Raw genomic sequence first — 20491 nt, forward strand, 5'->3', positions numbered from 1 at the left:
GATTACGTGTTGCATCGACCTAACCTCATGTTCTATCTGTGGGAGGTGGCTCCGCTATCATGGTTGTACTTCAAATGTCAGTAACACTATTTAGGTCATCTCTGTCAGGTGAAAATCTCCAAATGTCCATATGTTACTTTTCAGGATTCAAATTCAAAAACAGCAAAAGCAGCAGATCCACAAGCTCAAAATGTGATCAAGTAGGGCGTTCATTTACAAACGAACTTGTTGCTTTGTCAATGGTGATTTTAAAGTATTGCATTAGCACATTTTACAACACGATGCCAGTTTGTGGTGAATCCTGCTGACATGTGAGGAGTCGAGGACAGACACAGGAAGAGAGAGTTCATGTTAACATTACTGTGTTAAAACGCGTGGAACTAACTGGGTGATTGTGACTCCAGTGTGAACGACAAGCAAATGTTTCTCAGTGCTGGAGGGAGACACGGAGACACACACACAACAGGAAACAGACACATTCTCTCTCTCTGTCTCTAACCCCCCACCCCCCGTCCAGACACACACACACACACACACACACACACACACACACACACACACACACACACGTTGGGGTCTCACTGTCTGTGCCTTTTGCCCCTCTGTTTCCTGTGTCAAAGAGGTGCTAGGTAACGAGAAAAGGGGAGGTTCTCTCACACTCAACATTCTCCCACACCCACAGGCGGCGCGCGCACGACATGCACACACTGGCATGCATATAAAAAGACAGCCTCTTGAATTTGAGCTCGAAGTTCGTGCAACTGCTTAACACACGAATGATGAAGTGACCAAAAACAACATGGCTCGTGAAAATAATCTTTTAATCTCCTCGTTGTTAGTATTATCTACAAAAATGCATTCCTACCATTACATCATTTGTTGAATGCATTGTACCCAGCGCCTGAAACCTTGCCATAAAAATCATTCAAATTAATAGAAAAAAATAAAACTTGTGCTACATTATAAACACTGGTCCTATAAGAACCCACAGTACTGTAGTGATGTCCTGCTACAGTAATTCTCAACCTGTGGGTCGGGGTCTCCACATGATTTTGGAGGGGTCCCATAAGATGACAGTGAAGTGACAATTGAATTTAAGGACTTTGTAATACCCTTTTAAGAAAAAGAAAAATACCATTAATGCATCAAAAGTGATCAACAACAAACTATACTATAAAAACTGTTCAAACATGGGCCAAATTGTCAAATAGGCAAACATTGTGAAGAAAGTTCACAGCGCCTAGATCTGCTATTTTCACAATGTTTAATCCTATACAATTTCAAGTGTCTATCAGGGTGGAGGGTCCCCAATTCAAATATGATTATTTTGTGGGGTCACTCACGACCTGAAAAGGTTGAGAACCACTGTTCTACTACACAGCAAAACCCTTCTATGAAACATATCCTCCCTATACAATTCTAGGGGTGAACATTTGGCTAATTCAGCTCATCTACCAGCTCACAACACTTGGCATGGTGACATATTGTGAGCTCACCCCCTTTTCACAGACAATATTTTGGGTGTAGAGTGACGGTCCGGACGGCCTATTTTTCCCAACGTTGTGTCAATAACGTGAAGATTAGTGCAAAGTTCCTACAGGTGTCTTTAATGAGGACGGTGCTGGTTAAGATGCTGTTGTAAAAGAAAAAACTAAACAAGATAAGTGGCTTTATTCGACAGCCTGGGACAAATGTAACACAAAAGCGCGTTGCTCACGGGCTCGCACCTCCATGTTAAAACGACCATCTTCACACTCTGTGATGTAAGAAGAGAGGTGAGGCGAGGATAGGAGGTGGTTGGAGTGTGACCCTATAACAAACTAAGATCATGTGCCCCAAAAAGGATTTGCACCCCTGGCATATTATAGAGTTTATACTATTCTCATTCAAAATATAAAACCAAAGGAAAAAAACACCGTAAGGCATTAAACTGCTCAAAGAATATGTGCTTTGGAAACAATACGTTGAGTCTTAACGGGACATGATGGCACATTACATTTGTGATTCCCAAACTGGGGATCGGGACCCACTGGGCGGCAGAGAAGGTTCCCAAATAATAATAATAATAATAATAGGCAAAACACTAAGATTTTAATTATAAATTATAAGAAATTGGCAACAGATCCAGAAAAGGTTCGGAACCAGTGCACCGAGGGATTCTTAACCCATTCAGGCCTAAGGCCGATTCTAAAAACGCCTCTAAATCCTGACCTAAGGTTTCTGAAAAACTTCAAATATTGATATAGCAGAATCAAAATTTTTACATTTTTGAATACTGTACATACTGTACAGAACCCAAATATGGGTTCCCGGCCTGAGGGGGTAAGGTACAAATAGGGAACCCCGCCCAGAATGGGTTAAGGCACCAGGCACTGGCAGTGCACACATAGGCATCAAAGGGAGCTTCAGCTTTTTCCGAACTCTCCTGAACTTGAACGCAGCATTTTGCGTTGAAAATAATTTGCGTAGAAATCCAGGTCGTGCGCCACATCTCCACCAGTGGCTAGAGTGCAGGGGGCTGCGCCTCAAAAATAGCTGATCTACAAGCTGGTCCCAAAGTGTTGCGCTAGATCTGCTATTTTCGGTAGATCTTTTTTTGGTGGGCTTAAAGTATCAGCCCCTGCCTCTCCAACGTTCTCTGCACGCCTCTGCAGAGGACAGACTGAAGGAAACCTGCCAAACTCACATTTGTGGTCATAAGATGTGAATGAAAATAGCTGAACTATCCAGTCCAGGCCAATAATTACGTCCTCCAGGCCTTCCAACACATTTCACAACCGTAAATCTCACTCTGAACCGATTGGAATAAATAACCTATTTTATAATTTGTCGCCGTTCGGAGGGACGTGTGAAAAGCGACATACATATGTGGAGGTTCCTGGGTGAGTGAAATGGCTTCCTGGAAGCCTCACCTCCGCCGACCTCCAGCATGCGTTAACTTTCAACCGGAGAGGTTTTGCTGTGTGAGCTGCCATCTTTGATTCATTTGGGTTCTTTTGGGTTTTGCTGTGTGAGCTGCCATCTTTGATTCATTTGGGTTCTTGACGCACACAAACGGGAAACAACTGGCGTTGGTTGGCTTCACGTCGTTGTCACACCTCGGATTCCCCCCCCCCCCCCCCCCGGCGGCTTTAGAAATGGGATTCTGTTAAGCGATTTTTTTTTCTTTTTTTAATAATAAACATCTGTTTATGCCTTCTGGGAGAGCTTGTATATTATGTGTACAGTCTATCCTGATAGGAAAAAAACGTATTAGTGAAACACAAGGTTTTTGATCAGCTTACGAATAAAGTATTAGTAATAACGATCAATAATATGTTATATTCTCTCAAAGTAGTGAGCTAGAGTAGTTAGTTGTTTCTATCTCGTTCGACCAACATTTAACTTCTTATAGCCTTCTTATGAGAAAGTGACAAATTAATCCCAGATTCTCTTGATTCTTTCAGTTATAACAGTGATTTAAAAAGAAAAAAAAATCTCTTCATTGCATTTCACATTCTGGTTTGTATTTAGCTAGTTTCCCACCCCCCCACCCCCCCCCCCAAGCTTCAAACTTCTGCTGCATGTGTTTGCTTCATTCTCATGCAACCTCGCGTTCTAAACCGTGCCTGGGAGAGAACTGGACTGTTTATGCTATGGTCCTTTTGTTGGTACCATTTACATAATGAGTAAAACCTTTTTTTGTTTGGAGAAGTCTTATACAAACAGAAAAACGATATTTATTGTCATAAAGATGCGTAATCATCTAGAACACAGTGCTTTTTTTGGGTTTTTGTGTCTTTTTTTTTGTCTTTCGTTTCTGCATGTTGTGTGCCTGGTATTTCCCAAGGCTTGGAGTCTGTTAGTGATTACCATTTAAAGGGGAGTCCAGCCTGCATGCCAGTGGTGTGGCCCCATTCCTGGGCTGTGGTGGCTTGGCTGGACTCTAAGGTCAGGACAAGGTGGAGAATATAAAGGCACACTTTTGAACCACAATTACCCCCACCAGCATTGACGCTTTTTTTCAAAATCATTAAAAAAGTGCCAAAATAGGGAAAACAGGCAGAGTTATTTTGTCACGCGACAAATATGCAGGGCTTAAATGGTTTCAACGAGGCCACCACCGGTTGTAGCCGGTATAGGAGAGATGGTGAGAGAGACGGTATCTTTGAGAACGGAAACATATCAATGTAAACTACATTTCAATGCAAACTGGACCATACTGGGTCTTGGATAACAGCAGTGTGTGTGTGTGTGTGTGTGTGTGTGTGTGTGTGTGTGTGTGGCGATTTTTAATGCCATGATTCATAAAAACTGACTGACGTTATCTGGCTACATTGAAGTGTGATTCAACATTTCATGGTCACTTGGGAAACTTGCAAAAATCGGAAAATATTGAATCGCATCAATCGTTGAATCGCAGATTCGCAATGCAATTAAGAATCGCAATATAAATCGAATCGGCACCCTCGGGAGGAAAGTGATTCGTCCTAGGGTGTGTGTGTGTGTGTGTGTGTGTGTGTGAGCGTGCGTGTGTGTGAGCGTGCGTGTGTGTGTGTGTGTGTGTGTGAGCGTGCGTGCACGCGCGCCTGTGTGCGTTTGCCTTGTACAAGGACACCTCATGTGAAAGTGGACCTTGAAGAAAGTCCTTCCTGGATTAATTAACTGTAATGGATGTTTTTTGCTGGATGGACTTCAGATGTGTCTGATGGTGAAAAGTAGCAGAATGAGTGACTTGAGGCTTCGGCTACTTCTCTCCTCTCTCATACGCTCCGTGCGTCGTCGGTCCTTCTTCAGTCCACCAGTGACTTGAGGTCAGGCAACCCCTTCAGCTCTAGATCCAACAGCATCTGTCCATAGGCTTTACCCTGTGGGGGGGGGGGGGGGGGGGGGGGAAGAGAGAGAGGCGGTTATAGAAAGATAAAGGTAACTATTAAGTAAGGTAAGTAAGGTTAAGGGATTCCTGGGTTGAGAAACAGCGGATAGTGTGTGTGTGTGTGTGTGTCTTACCTGAGGGTCACTGCGAAGAGAGGCTATGCCTCCTCCCCCCAGCGAACTCTGCAAGACGAAGTTCAGCCCATGGACACCTGGGAGAGTGTATCTGAAGAACACACACAGTATACCTTTAATTATCCTGGGAGAGTGTATCTGAAGAACACACACACAGTATACCTTTAATTATCCTGGGAGAGTGTATCTGAAGAACACACACAATATACCTTTAATTATCCTGGGAGTGTATCTGAAGAACACACACACAGTATACCTTTAATTATCCTGGGACAGTGTATCTGAAGAACACACACACAGTATACCTTTAATTATCCTGGGAGAGTGTATCTGAAGAACACACACACACAGTATACCTTTAATTATCCTGGGAGAGTGTATCTATAACACACACACAGTATACCTTTAATTATCCTGGTAGAGTGTATCTGAAGAACACACACAGTATACCTTTAATTATCCTGGGAGAGTGTATCTGAAGAACACACACACAGTATACCTTTAATTATCCTGGGAGAGTGTATCTGAAGAACACACACACAGTATACCTTTAATTATCCTGGGAGAGTGTATCTATAACACACACACAGTATACCTTTAATTATCCTGGGAGAGTGTATCTATAACACACACACAGTATACCTTTAATTATCCTAGGAGAGTGTATCTATAACACACACACAGTATACCTTTAATTATCCTGGGAGAGTGTATCTATAACACACACACAGTATACCTTTAATTATCCTGGGAGAGTGTATCTATAACACACACACACACACACAGTATACCTTTAATTATCCCGCTCTGCCATCAATACAACTGGTTCTATACACACACAGAATAATGCACGCACACACGCACTAACACAGCTTGCCAACACATGTGCCAGTACTGAAGTTAACTGCAGTGGCTTACTCTGTGTGTGTGTGTGTGTGTGTGTGTGTGTGTGTGTGTGTGTGTGTGCGCACGTGTATCTGGTGTGTTTATGTGCAAGGTCACAGTGAGTTTACCATTTGCATGTGGTTTAGAAACAGCATGTAGGTGTGCGTGCAAGGTCATAATTACAATAAAGTTTCAATGTGGTTTTAGAAGCAAGACGCGGCTGGGTTGTGTGTAGTGATGGGAGAAGTAATCACATTTTTTACGAAGGTAAAAGTATCAATACAATATAGAAATATTACATCTCTGCTGTCGGAAGAAAACCTTTTCAGGAAATTTAGAAAACCATATATCATATCATATATCATATGATAATATCATACTATAATTCAGTCTGTCTGTCTGTCAGAAACACCGCCGTATCTCCTCATTGCCTGCACCAATCACTCCCACTTTTCACATAGGCATTGACCATATGAATATGGAGGTCTTAACGAAGCCCTTTTTTCGATTTGACACATTAATGATTAATAATTAATTTATTAGTGAATTAACCTCGCACCCTCACACACCTCCGCCCCTTAGCGACACCTGCATCACAGGCCACCGTTCTCACCGTTACCCCACTGGCATGCTTCCTCTAGCTACCGCTGCAACACAACAAAGAGTGCCCTATACAATTTGGCGCCGCGTGTGTGTGTGTGTGTGTTGCATCCTTTGGCCGTCTTCTCCTACTAAACCACACCGTTTGCACACATCTCACCATGCACAACACCAACAGCTAGCCTGTCCACACCTCAACCACTACTTTGCATTCATATTCATGTCATATTTACAGTACAATACCCATTTATATGAAATATGAACAACTCATCTCCCCGCAAATCACGTGTCACCAGTGTCACCAGTGAAATGCATGTTGGGACGGACACAGATTAATAATGGGCCACAGTTTCCGGCGCAACATTCCCCTTGCATTCTCCAACGCACTTCCCCTTTTTCACACCGCCCCCAGGCAGGCATCAGACCTACGCATCAGACCCACACGAGGAAAACAACTCGGACCCATAGTACAGCTACTCTTGCTTCAGTCGACATAACTTCTTCTTTGGGGAAGCATCGCGGCCGGGTTGCGTGGCACAGGCACCTGAAAGCTCCGACAGTTGGACGGAGGCATGTTAACGTGAACACACACACACACACACACACACTGTTTCGAGACCACACTGTCCGCCCCCTCCTCAACCACCTCCTTCGCCGTGCCATACACATGGGCTACATGCACGCTGAAAGCCTGGACACTGACAATGACAGGTTACAGCCCTGCGTGCACCCAGCGTGGCTGCGTGACACACTGAACAGCACGATCACAACGGAATGCTTATCTGTCGGGGTCTCGGGGTGGCCAAATGGAGACGTTTGGGGAAGACAGATCCCGTGCCGTCGGAACAACACAATGACAAAATACATACAGACAGATGCAATGACAACGACACGTTCCTAAATCACACAAAACATCAAATTCTTATCCTGATTATATAAAGAACAAACTACAACTTGCTTTGAAGCCCAAAAAGCCAACCTCCGCGTTCACCGTTTAATAGCTTATATCTCCATGGGCAGCAGACGGTGAGCGGTTAGGGACCGTCTACAAAGTGCAACACCGAACTTGAAAATATTCAATAACTTCCATTTATAGGCAGAATATCACCACCATATTTACATCACACATCAATGGTGTACTTATGATTGTACTACAGCATTTAATTAGCCTATACTTTTGTGCCCAACCCAACTTCCCAAGACCATCTGTAAAAAATTCCCCCCCCCTATCAGTAATGTGATCTATTACATCGCACACTGAACATGATTTGCTGTTCATATATTCAGAACGGGTAAGGACTAGTTTTTAAAACAAAGAAATACTGCCTCATCAAAGTTGGTGTTGTAACTTTATCGTCAATTACTTCCATGAGAGGGGGAGAGGTGGTGGAGTTAGTTGCTTTAGCAGACATTTTGAGGGTCCAATGGAGTTAAGAGGTTTTGTCCAAAGCACTTTTTACTACTTTCCATTGCTTCAATATTTTTGGAAACAACACACAGACGTAAAGGGTATTCAATAACACTGATTTATGCCAAAAAAAAAAATCAAAAACTTAAAAAAAATGAGTTATGAGGTTTCCTCCTGACAGCAACGATATGTAATATATATTACATATACATATATTACATATATACATAATATTACATTACATGTTACGAGCAAAAGTTTAGTATTCAAATTTGACTTGAGTAAAAGTACAAAAGCATTGGTATCAAAATGTACCAATAGTAAAAGTACTCATTATGCAGAATGTGCCATTTCACAAGTTTCGAAATGTATAAAAATAAATCTTGTGAAAATAGCTGATCTACAAGCTTACAACAGCAAAGCGACACATTGTAAGCTTGTATGTAGATCAGCTATTTTCAAATAGCCGAAGTATACTGTAGGACTGAGGTGGTTAATGTATGTATATTTTGTAATAATAATCTGAATCTACAAAGTAACGTATAGTAACTACATTTTCTAAATAATTGTAGTCGAGTAAAAATATATTTAAAAAACACCTGGAGAAGGAGCACGGAGCTGGATGTCAAACAGAAGGGACTGACGTGGAAACAGAGGATGGGCAAAGACAGACGAGGGTGGAAACGACTCATCAATGGCCTATGTTCCCAAAGGAATTCAAAGGCCTAAGTAAGTAAAAGTTAAAATATATTTGTCTCTGAAATGTATCGAGTAAAATTATAAAGTATTGTGCATTGGATATCTGCAGTAAAGTAAAAATGATAATTAACTAATAAGTACAGTATTGGATAAATGTACATTTACTTTCCACCACTGTCTTCCATGAGCGCAACGTGCATGTGTGTGTGTGTGTGTGTGTGTGTGCATGCATAGGGGAATTGGCTGCTTTCATGTTTAATGTGGTTTGGAAGTGAGTCTTTAAAAGTCTTCAAGTGTGTGTGTGTGTGTGTGTGTGTGTGTGTGTGTGTGTGTGTGTGTGTGTGTGTGTGTGTGGCTGGGAAGTAGTGAATTGGCTGTAGGCCTATCTGTGTGTATGTGTCTGTATACGTATGTACAGTATGTTGATTGTGCGCGCTCGTGTGTGCGTATGTTGGAGCATGCGTGCGTGTGCATAGTATACCGTATGTTGGAGTGTGCGGGCGGCCACACGCGTGCATGTGTGTGCGTTATGTTGGTGTGTGTATACAGTATGCACACTCATAAACCGATACAGAATGTGTGTGTGTGTGTGTGTGTGTGCACCCTGCCGTGTTAACTAGCGGTCTGTGGGTGGACTAATGAGCGTCTCTCTCAGCAGGAGACGATCCGAGGGTGTGAGAGCAGACACGGTTCAGCCAATTTTACAACGTCTTCTTATTCTTAACACACACACACACCTAACCACACACACACACACACACACACACACACACACACGCACACACCTAACCACACACACACACACACACACACACACACACACACACACACACACACACGCACACACCTAACCACACAACACTGACTGAACACACACACACACACACACACCTAACCACACAAACACTGACTGAACACACACACACCTAACCACACAAACACTGACTGAACACACACACACACACACACACGCACACACCTAACCACACAAACACACACCTAACCACACACACACTGAACACACACACACCTAACCACACACACACTGACTGAACACACACACACACACACACACACACACAACACTGACTGAACACGCACACACCTAACCACACACACACTGACTGAACACACACACACCTAACCACACACACACTGACTGAACACGCACACACCTAACCACACACACACTGACTGAACACACACACACCTAACCACACACACACTGACTGAACACACACACACCTAACCACACACACACTGACTGAACACACACACACCTAACCACACACACACTGACTGAACACACACACACCTAACCACACAACACTGACTGAACACACACACACCTAACCACACAAACACTGACTGAACACACACACACCTAACCACACACACACTGACTGAACACACACACACCTAACCACACACACACACACACACACACACACACACCTAACCACACAAACACTGACTGAACACACACACCTAACCACACACACACTGACTGAACACACACACACCTAACCACACACACACTGACTGAACACACACACACCTAACCACACACACACTGACTGAACACACACACACCTAACCACACACACACTGACTGAACACACACACACCTAACCACACAACACTGACTGAACACACACACACCTAACCACACAAACACTGACTGAACACACACACACCTAACCACACACACACTGACTGAACACACACACACCTAACCACACACACACACACACACACACACCTAACCACACAAACACTGACTGAACACACACACACCTAACCACACACACACTGACTGAACACAGACACACCTAACCACACAAACACTGAACACACACACACCTAACCACACAAACACTGACTGAACACACACACACCTAACCACACAAACACTGAACACACACACACCTAACCACACAAACACTGACTGAACACACACACACCTAACCACACAAACACTGACTGAACACACACACACACACACACACACCTAACCACACAAACACTGAACACACACACACCTAACCACACACACACTGACTGAACACACACACACCTAACCACACACACACTGAACACACACACACCTAACCACACAACACTGACTGAACACACACACACCTAACCACACAAACACTGACTGAACACACACACACCTAACCACACAAACACTGACTGAACACACACACACCTAACCACACAAACACTGACTGAACACACACACACCTAACCACACAAACACTGACTGAACACACACACCTAACCACACAAACACTGACTGAACACACACACACCTAACCACACACACACTGACTGAACACACACACACACACCTAACCACACACACACTGAACACGCACACACCTAACCACACACACACTGAACACACACACACCTAACCACACAACACTGACTGAACACACACACACCTAACCACACAACACTGACTGAACACACACACCTAACCACACACACACTGACTGAACACACACACACCTAACCACACACACTGACTGAACACACACACACCTAACCACACAAACACTGACTGAACACACACACCTAACCACACAAACACTGACTGAACACACACACACCTAACCACACAAACACTGACTGAACACACACACACCTAACCACACAACACTGACTGAACACACACACACACACACACACACACACACACACACACACACACACACCTAACCACACAAACACTGATTGAACAATGAACACACACTTAACTCAATCTCCGCCGGGATTAATTAAAGAATGATTACTATATGCCAGGATATCGCCCCGTTCAACCCTTATTGAAAAATAGCAGATCTACAAGCTCGTAGAGCTAGAGCGAACGTTTTTGACTCAAATCTTTGCTTCTGGGGGACGGGGGGGGGTCCCTGGAACAACATATTCAGATGGCAGTCAGCAGCCAACTACATATATTTTTTGGGGGTCCTTTACATGAAAATGTTTGAGAACGACTGACATAGAAAAGTGTCAGGATTTAGAAGACATTTTTAGAATCGTCCTCCTCAGGTGGAAATGGGTTTAGAGGTCCTTGGCATGAGAGTGTGTGTGTGAGGCAGCGCCATTTCTTCAGCAAAGGCGTAATGGTGTGAACAGTGTCTACACCACCGACTGTGGCCTCGTAGCCAAGGGTCCCGAAATATGATCGGGATTTTTCCAACGAATAATGACTCAGTGAGAGAGTTACTGCTGAGCATTTACCACCACCACCAAAGAGTCACTGGTTAACCCCCCCCCACCCCCCACATATTTGATTTGTGGACTCCAAATATCTTCTTTATATTGCTACATATTCACATACACTAATACAGAACATCTGACTCCTGTCTCAGATTCTGATTATGCCATTCAGGACGGGAACACCTTTTGGTGTTTTAAGCATTATTGTTATACTTTAGCTATTGAAAAATAGCAGATCTACAAGCTCGTAGCAAGGGAAATCTTTGAATATTTTCCCAGTGAATGCTCAAATCTTTGCTTCTGAGGGGGTAGCGTTATTTTTAGATTGGTGTCTGTGGCCAAATACAGATAATTCTGGGGGTCCTTGGCACGAAAAAGGTCGAGCACCACTGACATGGAAACAAGACATTTGCAGAATCGGCCTCAGGTCTTAAAGGGGGCGGGGGGGGGGGGGTGGGGGGTGACCCCAGGGACCCCTGTGATGTCACTGTAACCACAGTGTCTTCGTGACATCAGCCCGACACTTTACAGATTAAAATTGGTCATGTTATACAGCGTGGGTATAATCTTTATGACTTTTATAATGTGTACATATCGTGGAAATAAGTCCCGTTTTAATGGTAGGGTTATGGTTTGCTGGTGACGCGAGGCGTGCTGCGGCATCTTTACTGATCAGCCTGTGGTTATCTTTTGACCGAACTAGAACATCTCAGGGGTTTTCTTTACAGGGTGACTATTGGTGGCGTACGTGTTCACCAAAAGCGTGTGTTACTTCTTTTTGTGTTAAGTGGCAAAACAGCAGACTCTTATTTGTTGATTTGCTGATCCGGTCTGGAGAGAATCTGTGGCTGATACCAGACGTTACACTAGAATGGAACAGAGCCTTAATTAGTTAGTATAATTGGTAACGCCTGTGCAGGAAGTAAGGAAGAGGCCCGGTTTCTTTCCAATATGGCCGCTGTGCATGGGATAGTTGAACAATGGAGCTACTGTATGAGCTTTTAGATCTGCTATTTTTCATTAGCTAAAGTATAACATAATGCAAATTTAAACACCAAAAGGGGTTCCCGTCCTGACTAGGTTGAAGGGTGCCCAAAAAGGTAGATTGCGATCTACCAGTAGATCACAAAGCCTGTGCAGGTAGATCACACGACAAGTCCCTAAAGAATATTTCATTTTAATATTTATATATTATGTTTTCAAGTGTACAAACGTCGGTAGCATTACAAAAAAAAAAAAAAAAAAAATTCTTATTCCACCCCCCCCCCCCCCCAACCTCTATTTCCCATTCCAAGTGCATTTGTCTTATAATGTAACGCCAGTGCCGCTATTCCAAAGACCCCTCAGGTACATAAACTATTTTAACCCATTCTGACCGGGCACCCATTTTGGTGTCGGCATCATGTTATGCTTTAGCTATTGAAAAATAGCAGATCTACAAGCTCATATCGCGCCACCGAGTGGCGCGATACGAGCTTGTAGGTCTGCTATTTTTTGAAAAATCGAAGAACGACTGACATTTTTTAGAATCTGATCTCAGGTCAGAATGGGTTCATCAGACCAGTGTGTGTCCGGCGGAAACCTCGTATGAATCTGATCTCAGGTCAGAATGAGTTAATAATGGTGGGTAGATCTTGTTGAGCTGCCAAATGTCCTTGCCCCCCAAAAAACGGCTGATGATCTCTACAAGCTCACAACGCACCTGGTTGCGATGCGCTGTGAGCTCGTGAGATCAGCCATTTTCACATGGATGTTTGGCCTGCTATGACATCCACAGAGAACAGGGATAATGGGGTTCATGTGGTTACTCTGGGGGTTTGTCATTTTGTCACTGTGGTATTTGTTACTTAAGACTCAAGAGTCAGCCAGCTGGCTGGTCTGAGGTCTGTGGTTGTGTCTGTGAAACGTGCTCATCATCATACCGGATGCATTGGTTCCAGTCCCAACATCTTGATGACCGCATAGCACATGGCTTCAGTACAGTACAGTACAGTACAGTACAGTACAGTACAGTACAGTACAGTACAGTACAGTACAGTACAGTACAGTACAGTACAGTACAGTACAGTACAGTACAGTACAGTACAGTACAGTACAGTACAGTACAGTACAGGCGGTCAGGAGGTAGAAGAAGGTTCCTCGGTTCAAATTAGTCTCTCCCAGAGTTATGGAGACACTGAAGCCCTATCAACTGCTCCCGATGAGCAGGTTGGCGCCTTGCATGGGTTTGTGTTTAAGCGCAATATACGGCAACCTTCCCCGTGTTTCTTCACTAGTTCCGATCCAGAAGAACACAGTTTTCCGGCCACTGCTACAGAGCTGACAATGAGGTTATACTATCTTCCCTTCTTCTCTGGAGTCCTGCCTCAAAGCAGACCAGAGGTAGAAAACTGTCGTTCCCTGATGTCATCGCTAATAGGGACACATGCATCAGTAAGCAGGAACTGGGGATGCCAATGAAGGACCGGGAAGTGTGACGTGGCATTGTGAAATCCATGAACTCGACCGCGGTCCAACAATGATGATGATGAAGAGACGAGTAAGCACATGTTGCACGGCAGACTTCAATGTTCTCAGTACAGGGAATGCAAATGAGCGTGTGTGTGTGTGTGTGTGTGTGTGTGTGTGTGTGTGTGTGCGTGCGTAAGTCTTTGAGTGATTAAACCAAACCACACCTAATGACTGAGGGTTGCGTGGCATGCTGCCTTTGTGTGTGTGTGCGTGCGTATACGTGCGTGCGTTGGCGTTGCACTGTGTGTTTATTTGTACTCCGAGAGGAAGAGTAGGACTGACATTACTGACTGGTGAATAACAAAAGTGCACACGGACGGGCACACGCATGCACACACACTCTCTCTCCCTTTGTGGCCATGTTATGTCTTTCTTTCTGCCGTATTCAATGGTCTACCCCAGCTACGTCCAGCCATTCAGCCACCTTCTTTTAGAGCTGATGCCATGTTTCTGTGTCAGTGGTGCTCAACCCTTTTCATGCCGAGGACCCCCAGAATTATCTGAATTTGGACACGGACGACCCATGTGAAAATATGTTGTTCCAGGGACCCTCCCAGAAGCAAATATTTGAGTTAAAAACGTTTGGCTCTGAAGGAATATATATTCAAAGATTTGCGCCACATTTTCATGATAAAAAAAATAAATAGAAGATCTACAAGCTCGTAGATCTGCTATTTTTCAATAGCTAAAGTATATCATAATATGCTTAAAACACCAAAAGGGGTTCCTGTCCTGAATGGGTTAAAAAAACAAAACTAAAACAACGTAAAGTAACCCCTAAACCTCCTAAAACATCCTAGCTGGATGTTTTTTCTTTTTTTTCATGTCCTGAAAACTAAACATTTTGGAGTTAGGTGGTTTCTTCCAGACAGCAGAGATATCCTTTCCACTTTCTCCCCATGTCACCCTGTCTGTGTGTGTGCGTGTGTGTGTGTGTGTGTGTGTGTGTGTGTGTGTGTGTGTGTGTGTGTGTGTGTGTGTGTGTGTGTGTGCGACTGCATGCGTGTGCGTGCATACGACCGTGAGCATTTATTGTATGTACTGTTCATTCATTATCCCTCAGGTGTGGCATGTGTGCACAGATTGGGTGGCAATAAACAATAACATTGTCCCATACATTGGAACAACGTATTGCTGGAGTTTAGACCTCAGTAGATAATATTACCCGCCTCATGACCCCCCCCGCCTTCTCAGGCTAAATGAGGATAAAACAGAAGTTCCCATAATTGGTTCTAGTGAACAGAAAGAAGCGTTAAAGGACCACTTCACCACTTTTCAACCTATCTTCATATAATAGGTCCTCACTAATAATCATGATAAAATGGCACGATTTTTTTCTACTCAGTCTGTATCTCATAGGAGGGCTGTGGGCAGTTTACAAACCGTCTTCCAGTGACATCATCATTAGGCAGTTTATTTTTTAAACAAGATTTTTTTACAAAAATGTTTAGATTTTCATTATCGTGAAAACGATGGCTTCCATTTTCGCATTGCAACTTTTCAGGACTAGAAAGCCTGCAGTTTTTATTAGCTTATATTCCCCATCGATGATGTCACTGGAAGACGGTTTCTGAACTGCCCACAGCCCTCCTATGAGACACAGACCGAGTAGAAAAAGATTGCGCCATTTTTTTAAGATTATTAGTGAGGACCTATTATATGAAGATAGGTTGAAAAGTGGTGAAGTGGTCCTTTAAGATGGTTGCACACACATTTTTCGGAAAACCGATGGAGAAACGCAGCTATATGGGGACCTATAACCTGGCGGTAAAAACTAAAAAGTAACACTACAGTTAGGAACCTGGGGATTATTATTGACTATGAATTGAATTTCATTACGCACAACTTTAGTTTTTCCAACCAAGGTTCATGTTATAAATATCGTTGAGCCCCGCTTTTGTTTTCCCTCGACTTGATTACCACAACGCACCTTTTTCTGGACCTGCCAAAGAAAACAACTGACAACAGGCTACAACGTGTTCAGAATGTTTGAACTAAAACTAAAGATGAGAGAAGATAATGCTTCCAGTTTTAGCCTCTTTACATTGGCTTTACATTTGTCTAAAAAAAAATGGCAACCTAAAACATCCGGTGAAGCAGCCTTCTTGGCTGACAAACTCTCACTAGAACGTCAACAGGCAGCCTCTGTAGACATCTTTAGAGCACAGCTCAAGACCTACGTCTTCACCCTTGCTTTTAGTTGAGCTTTTATTAGCCTTACTCACTGCTATTATTTTAATGTTGTCGCGCACGCGCAAACGCACACGCACACACGCACACACACACACGCACACACACACACACACACACACACACACACACACACACACACACACACACACACACACACACACACACACACACACACACACACACACACACACACACACACACACACACACACACACAAACACAAGGATAGGATAGATCTGTCTCTGCTTTCCATCTCTGACAGCAGAGAGATATCCTGGCCAGATAGCATTCTTATCTACTCTGGCCCCAGAGGCAATGTGGCAATTAAATCTCCACAGAAGCAAGCACGCGTGCAATTGTCTATTTGACTTAATTGACTTAAAGAGGATCTGTTAAGGTGATTATTAGTGGGTATCAGCCTAATTCTACTCTAAGTGCATGGTTGGTTGATGGTGTATTTCTCTGTACAAGTGAAATTAATTATGCTGGATGTTTGTCCCCAACGGGTATGATGGCTGCGTGGATTCCATATTAAATGAAATTTGAAAATGATAAAATGTTCACTTCATGGAATGCAGAGCATCTTCAAGCTTTATATTCTGTTAGGCCGTCTGTGTACGTCCGTCCGTCCGTCCATCCGTCTATTTGTGAACAGATAATCTCTGGCAAACTGCCAGACCGATCGGCGTGAAACTTTGCAGGCAGACTCCCAGTAGTAGGCCAAGGAAGAATACTTCAACCTCACATGTGGCTCGATAACAGGCCAACTCAAGTTTTGGCCTAGAACTCTTTTCTATAGATTCCATGATGCAACGCCCCAGGCTATTCCCCACACTTTATGACTTTCCAAAACTAGCTCAAAAAGGTCACGGGACACGACACCTTTGTGGTCACGTGATCATGATATTATATTATCCGTCAGCTTTTTTCTGATTCCATTCTGATTGACAAAACCTAAGTCATCAATCAATCAACGCAGCATCCGATTGACGTGACACTTAGTGGGGCAGTGGTTCCCAAAGTGGGGTCCGGGCGGGGGGACCCCCAGGGGTCCTTGAGGGAGTTCCAGGGGGCCGGTAGTTTGGAACCAAACTATCCTTATGGATCCTTGTGGATCCTAATGGGTCTGTAACTCAGAGTTATATTAACATTGATTTTACAATATAAATCGGGGGTCCCAGAGATAGAAATGCCACTAACCCATTCTGACCGGGCACCCATTTTGGTGTCAGCATCATGTTATGCTTTAGCTATTGAAAAATAGCAGATCTACAAGCTCATATCGCGCCACCGAGTGGCGATACGAGCTTGTAGGTCTGCTATTTTTGAAAAATCGAAGAGCGACTGACATTTCTAGAATCTGATCTCAGGTCAGAATGGGTTAATCAGACCAGTGTGTGTCCATGTGTAAGTGTGACAGTGTGTGTCATTGTAAAGTTTCGTAGTTTGTGAGCCCCAGGAGGAAGAAGATTCTACTAGGACGTACTGTATGGAGCATTGGTGCTTAGGGTGTTTTTTTTTGTGGAAAGGTTCGAAAAAAATGTGTTTTCCTTGTGTCTGGATATTAACCCATTCTGTAAGGGAACCCGTTTTGGTGTCAGCATCATGTCGTGCTTTACCTATTGAAAAATAGCAGATCTACAAGCTCATATCGCGCCACCGAGTGGCGCGATACGAGCTTGTAGGTCTGCTATTTTTTTAAAAATCAAAGAATTTTTTAGAATCTGATCTCAGGTCAGCATGGGTTAATCAGACCAGTGTGTGTCCAGTGGAAACCTTCGTATGAATCTGATCTCAGGTCAGAATGGGTTAAGCCGTCTTCTCTCCGGTGGTGCTGCAAATTGAGCGTTTCATTTTTAATGCCGTCTGGACCACACGCTTCCCTTGGCCGCGTGTCGCGTTGTCCGTGCGGTCAATTTCTCCAGAGTAATTGGGAAATCAAGGGGGGGGTTTTGGCAGTTATCTCGGAGATAATTGTGTTCATCCCTGTCAGTCAGTCTGTCGGTCTGGCTGACTTTCCGCAGCTATCATCTCACAGATTACTTGGCGGCAAGTGGTGGGAAAAGGAATCGCATTTTTCTACTTGGGTTAATCATACCTCCCGTTGTTGTCGATCGGCTCTAGAGTGTTTTGTCTACGTTTAGCTGCTACAGCCACATCCAGGATAACACCCGGTCCGTCTGTAAAAGTGCTCCGTTACTATAAATCGCCGGGCGCTATGATTTAATGGATTAAATAACCACGGGCAATCAGAGTGTTAACGTCTGACTGTGCCGACATTACATTTGTGACTACAATTTCGCAGACACGCGAACGACACACGACACACGCGCACACAGAAAGGTTAAGAGTGTGGTGTAGGCTTTGAATAGTTTCTTCTTTCCGTTGTAGAGTTGTTTTCCTCGTGCATTGATCTGAAACAATTAAGACCGATTGGCATGTCTTTGAGGACAGATTTCCGCACAATGTGTTGCGCAGATGTCGGGCGTTTTTTTGATAATGCAATGCTCGTGGTTTTGCTTTGTGTGTCGAAACTTGTTCCACATACCCGAATTAAACCATTAAAACCGGGAAGGCATCTGTTGTCAACGTTGGCTTAGGCTATTGAAAATATATCAGATGTACAAGCTCACGGCGTGTCTCTTTGTGCTGCGTGGAAGGCTTGTAGATTTGCTAATTTTTTTTGTACATTTTACAATTTACAATTTGACAATTTAGGCATTTAGCAGACGCTCTTAATCCAGAGCGCCTTACATTAAGCAAGAACAAAAAAGCATGGAAATACATCACATACATTTTTTTATCAAGAAACATGCGTAAGCTAAGAAAGTAACAGTGGAATATCTATATAATGAAGCTATACATATAAACTATACATCTATACTACTATGCTATACATATGTACTATGACGTGCTATGACTACATACAATGCAATTATAGTGCTGTCTACATAACATGCTATAAGTCTGTATCAAATGCTATCTAAGTCTACAGAAATGCTATCTAAGGGGGTGGGGTAAGTGCTAATGGGCCATGATGGAGTCTGAAAAGGTGGGTTTTCAGACTACAGCGGAAGATTGGGAGTGATGCTGCAGTTCTGACTGCAATGGGAAGTGCATTCCACAGTTTTGGAGCCAGAAGGGAGAAGAGTTTGGGACGTGTGGAGCGTTGTCCCGGCGTTTTTAGTGAGGGTACTTCCAGCTTCCCTGCGTTGGCTGATCTGAGTGCGCGGGAGGGTTTGTATGGTTCGATCATACTTGCAAGATATGGGGGAGCCATACCTTTGGTTGCCTTGAATGCCAGCATCAGAGTTTTGGAAAGCATTTGACATTTTGTACAACCGACCTCAGGTCTAAATGTGTTAATTTGATTTCTCTTCCTCACTCTTCCACTATCCATGTCTGTCTCTCTCTCTCTCTCTCTCTCTCTCTCTCTCTTAATCATGATATTAACCCATTCTGTACGGGAACCCGTTTTGGTGTTAGCATCATGTCGTGCTTTACCTATTGAAAAATAGCAGATCTACAAGCTCATATCGCGCCACCGAGTGGCGCGATACGAGCTTGTAGGTCTGCTATTTTTGAAAAATCGAAGAACGACTGACATTTATTTAGAATCTGATCTCAGGTCAGAATGGGTTAATCAGACCAGTGTGTGTCCAGTGGAAACCTCGTGGAAACACTCTTCCACTCTCCATGTCTCTCTCTCTCTCTCTTACCGTGTAACGGGGTGCTGGGTTCTCTCTCTCTCTCTCTCTCTCTCTCTCTTACCGTGTAACGGGGTGCTGGGTTCTCTCTCTCTCTCTCTCTCTCTCTCTCTTACCGTGTAACGGGGTGCTGGGTTCTCTCTCTCTCTCTCTCTCTCTCTCTCTTACCGTGTAACGGGGTGCTGGGTTCCAGGTTGGATCAGATGAGAGAAGTATTGTTCCACCACAGACGCCGTCAGGTGTTTCTTCAAGTACGGGAAGAACAGAG

General features: G+C 43.8%; 1 protein-coding gene across 1 annotated transcript in view; it reads right to left on the reverse strand.

Annotated features, from left to right (window-relative positions):
- Nucleotides 1-804: 804 nt before the first annotated feature.
- Nucleotides 805-20491, reverse strand: part of LOC310875570 (uncharacterized protein) — a 48355-nt gene continuing 28668 nt past the window's right edge. The window contains exons 18-20 of the mRNA XM_083788849.1: nt 20392-20491; nt 4990-5080; nt 805-4847 (exon numbers count right to left, since the gene is read on the reverse strand). The exon at nt 20392-20491 is cut by the window's right edge and continues 18 nt beyond it. Of these exons, the coding sequence (XP_083644975.1) occupies nt 4773-4847; nt 4990-5080; nt 20392-20491 (266 nt within the window). The 3' untranslated portion in view covers nt 805-4772. The remainder of the gene's footprint in view (nt 4848-4989; nt 5081-20391) is intronic.

The sequence above is a fragment of the Protomyctophum parallelum genome (assembly GCF_964188405.1).
Source record: "Protomyctophum parallelum genome assembly, chromosome: 18".
Taxonomy (NCBI): Eukaryota; Metazoa; Chordata; class Actinopteri; order Myctophiformes; family Myctophidae; genus Protomyctophum; species Protomyctophum parallelum.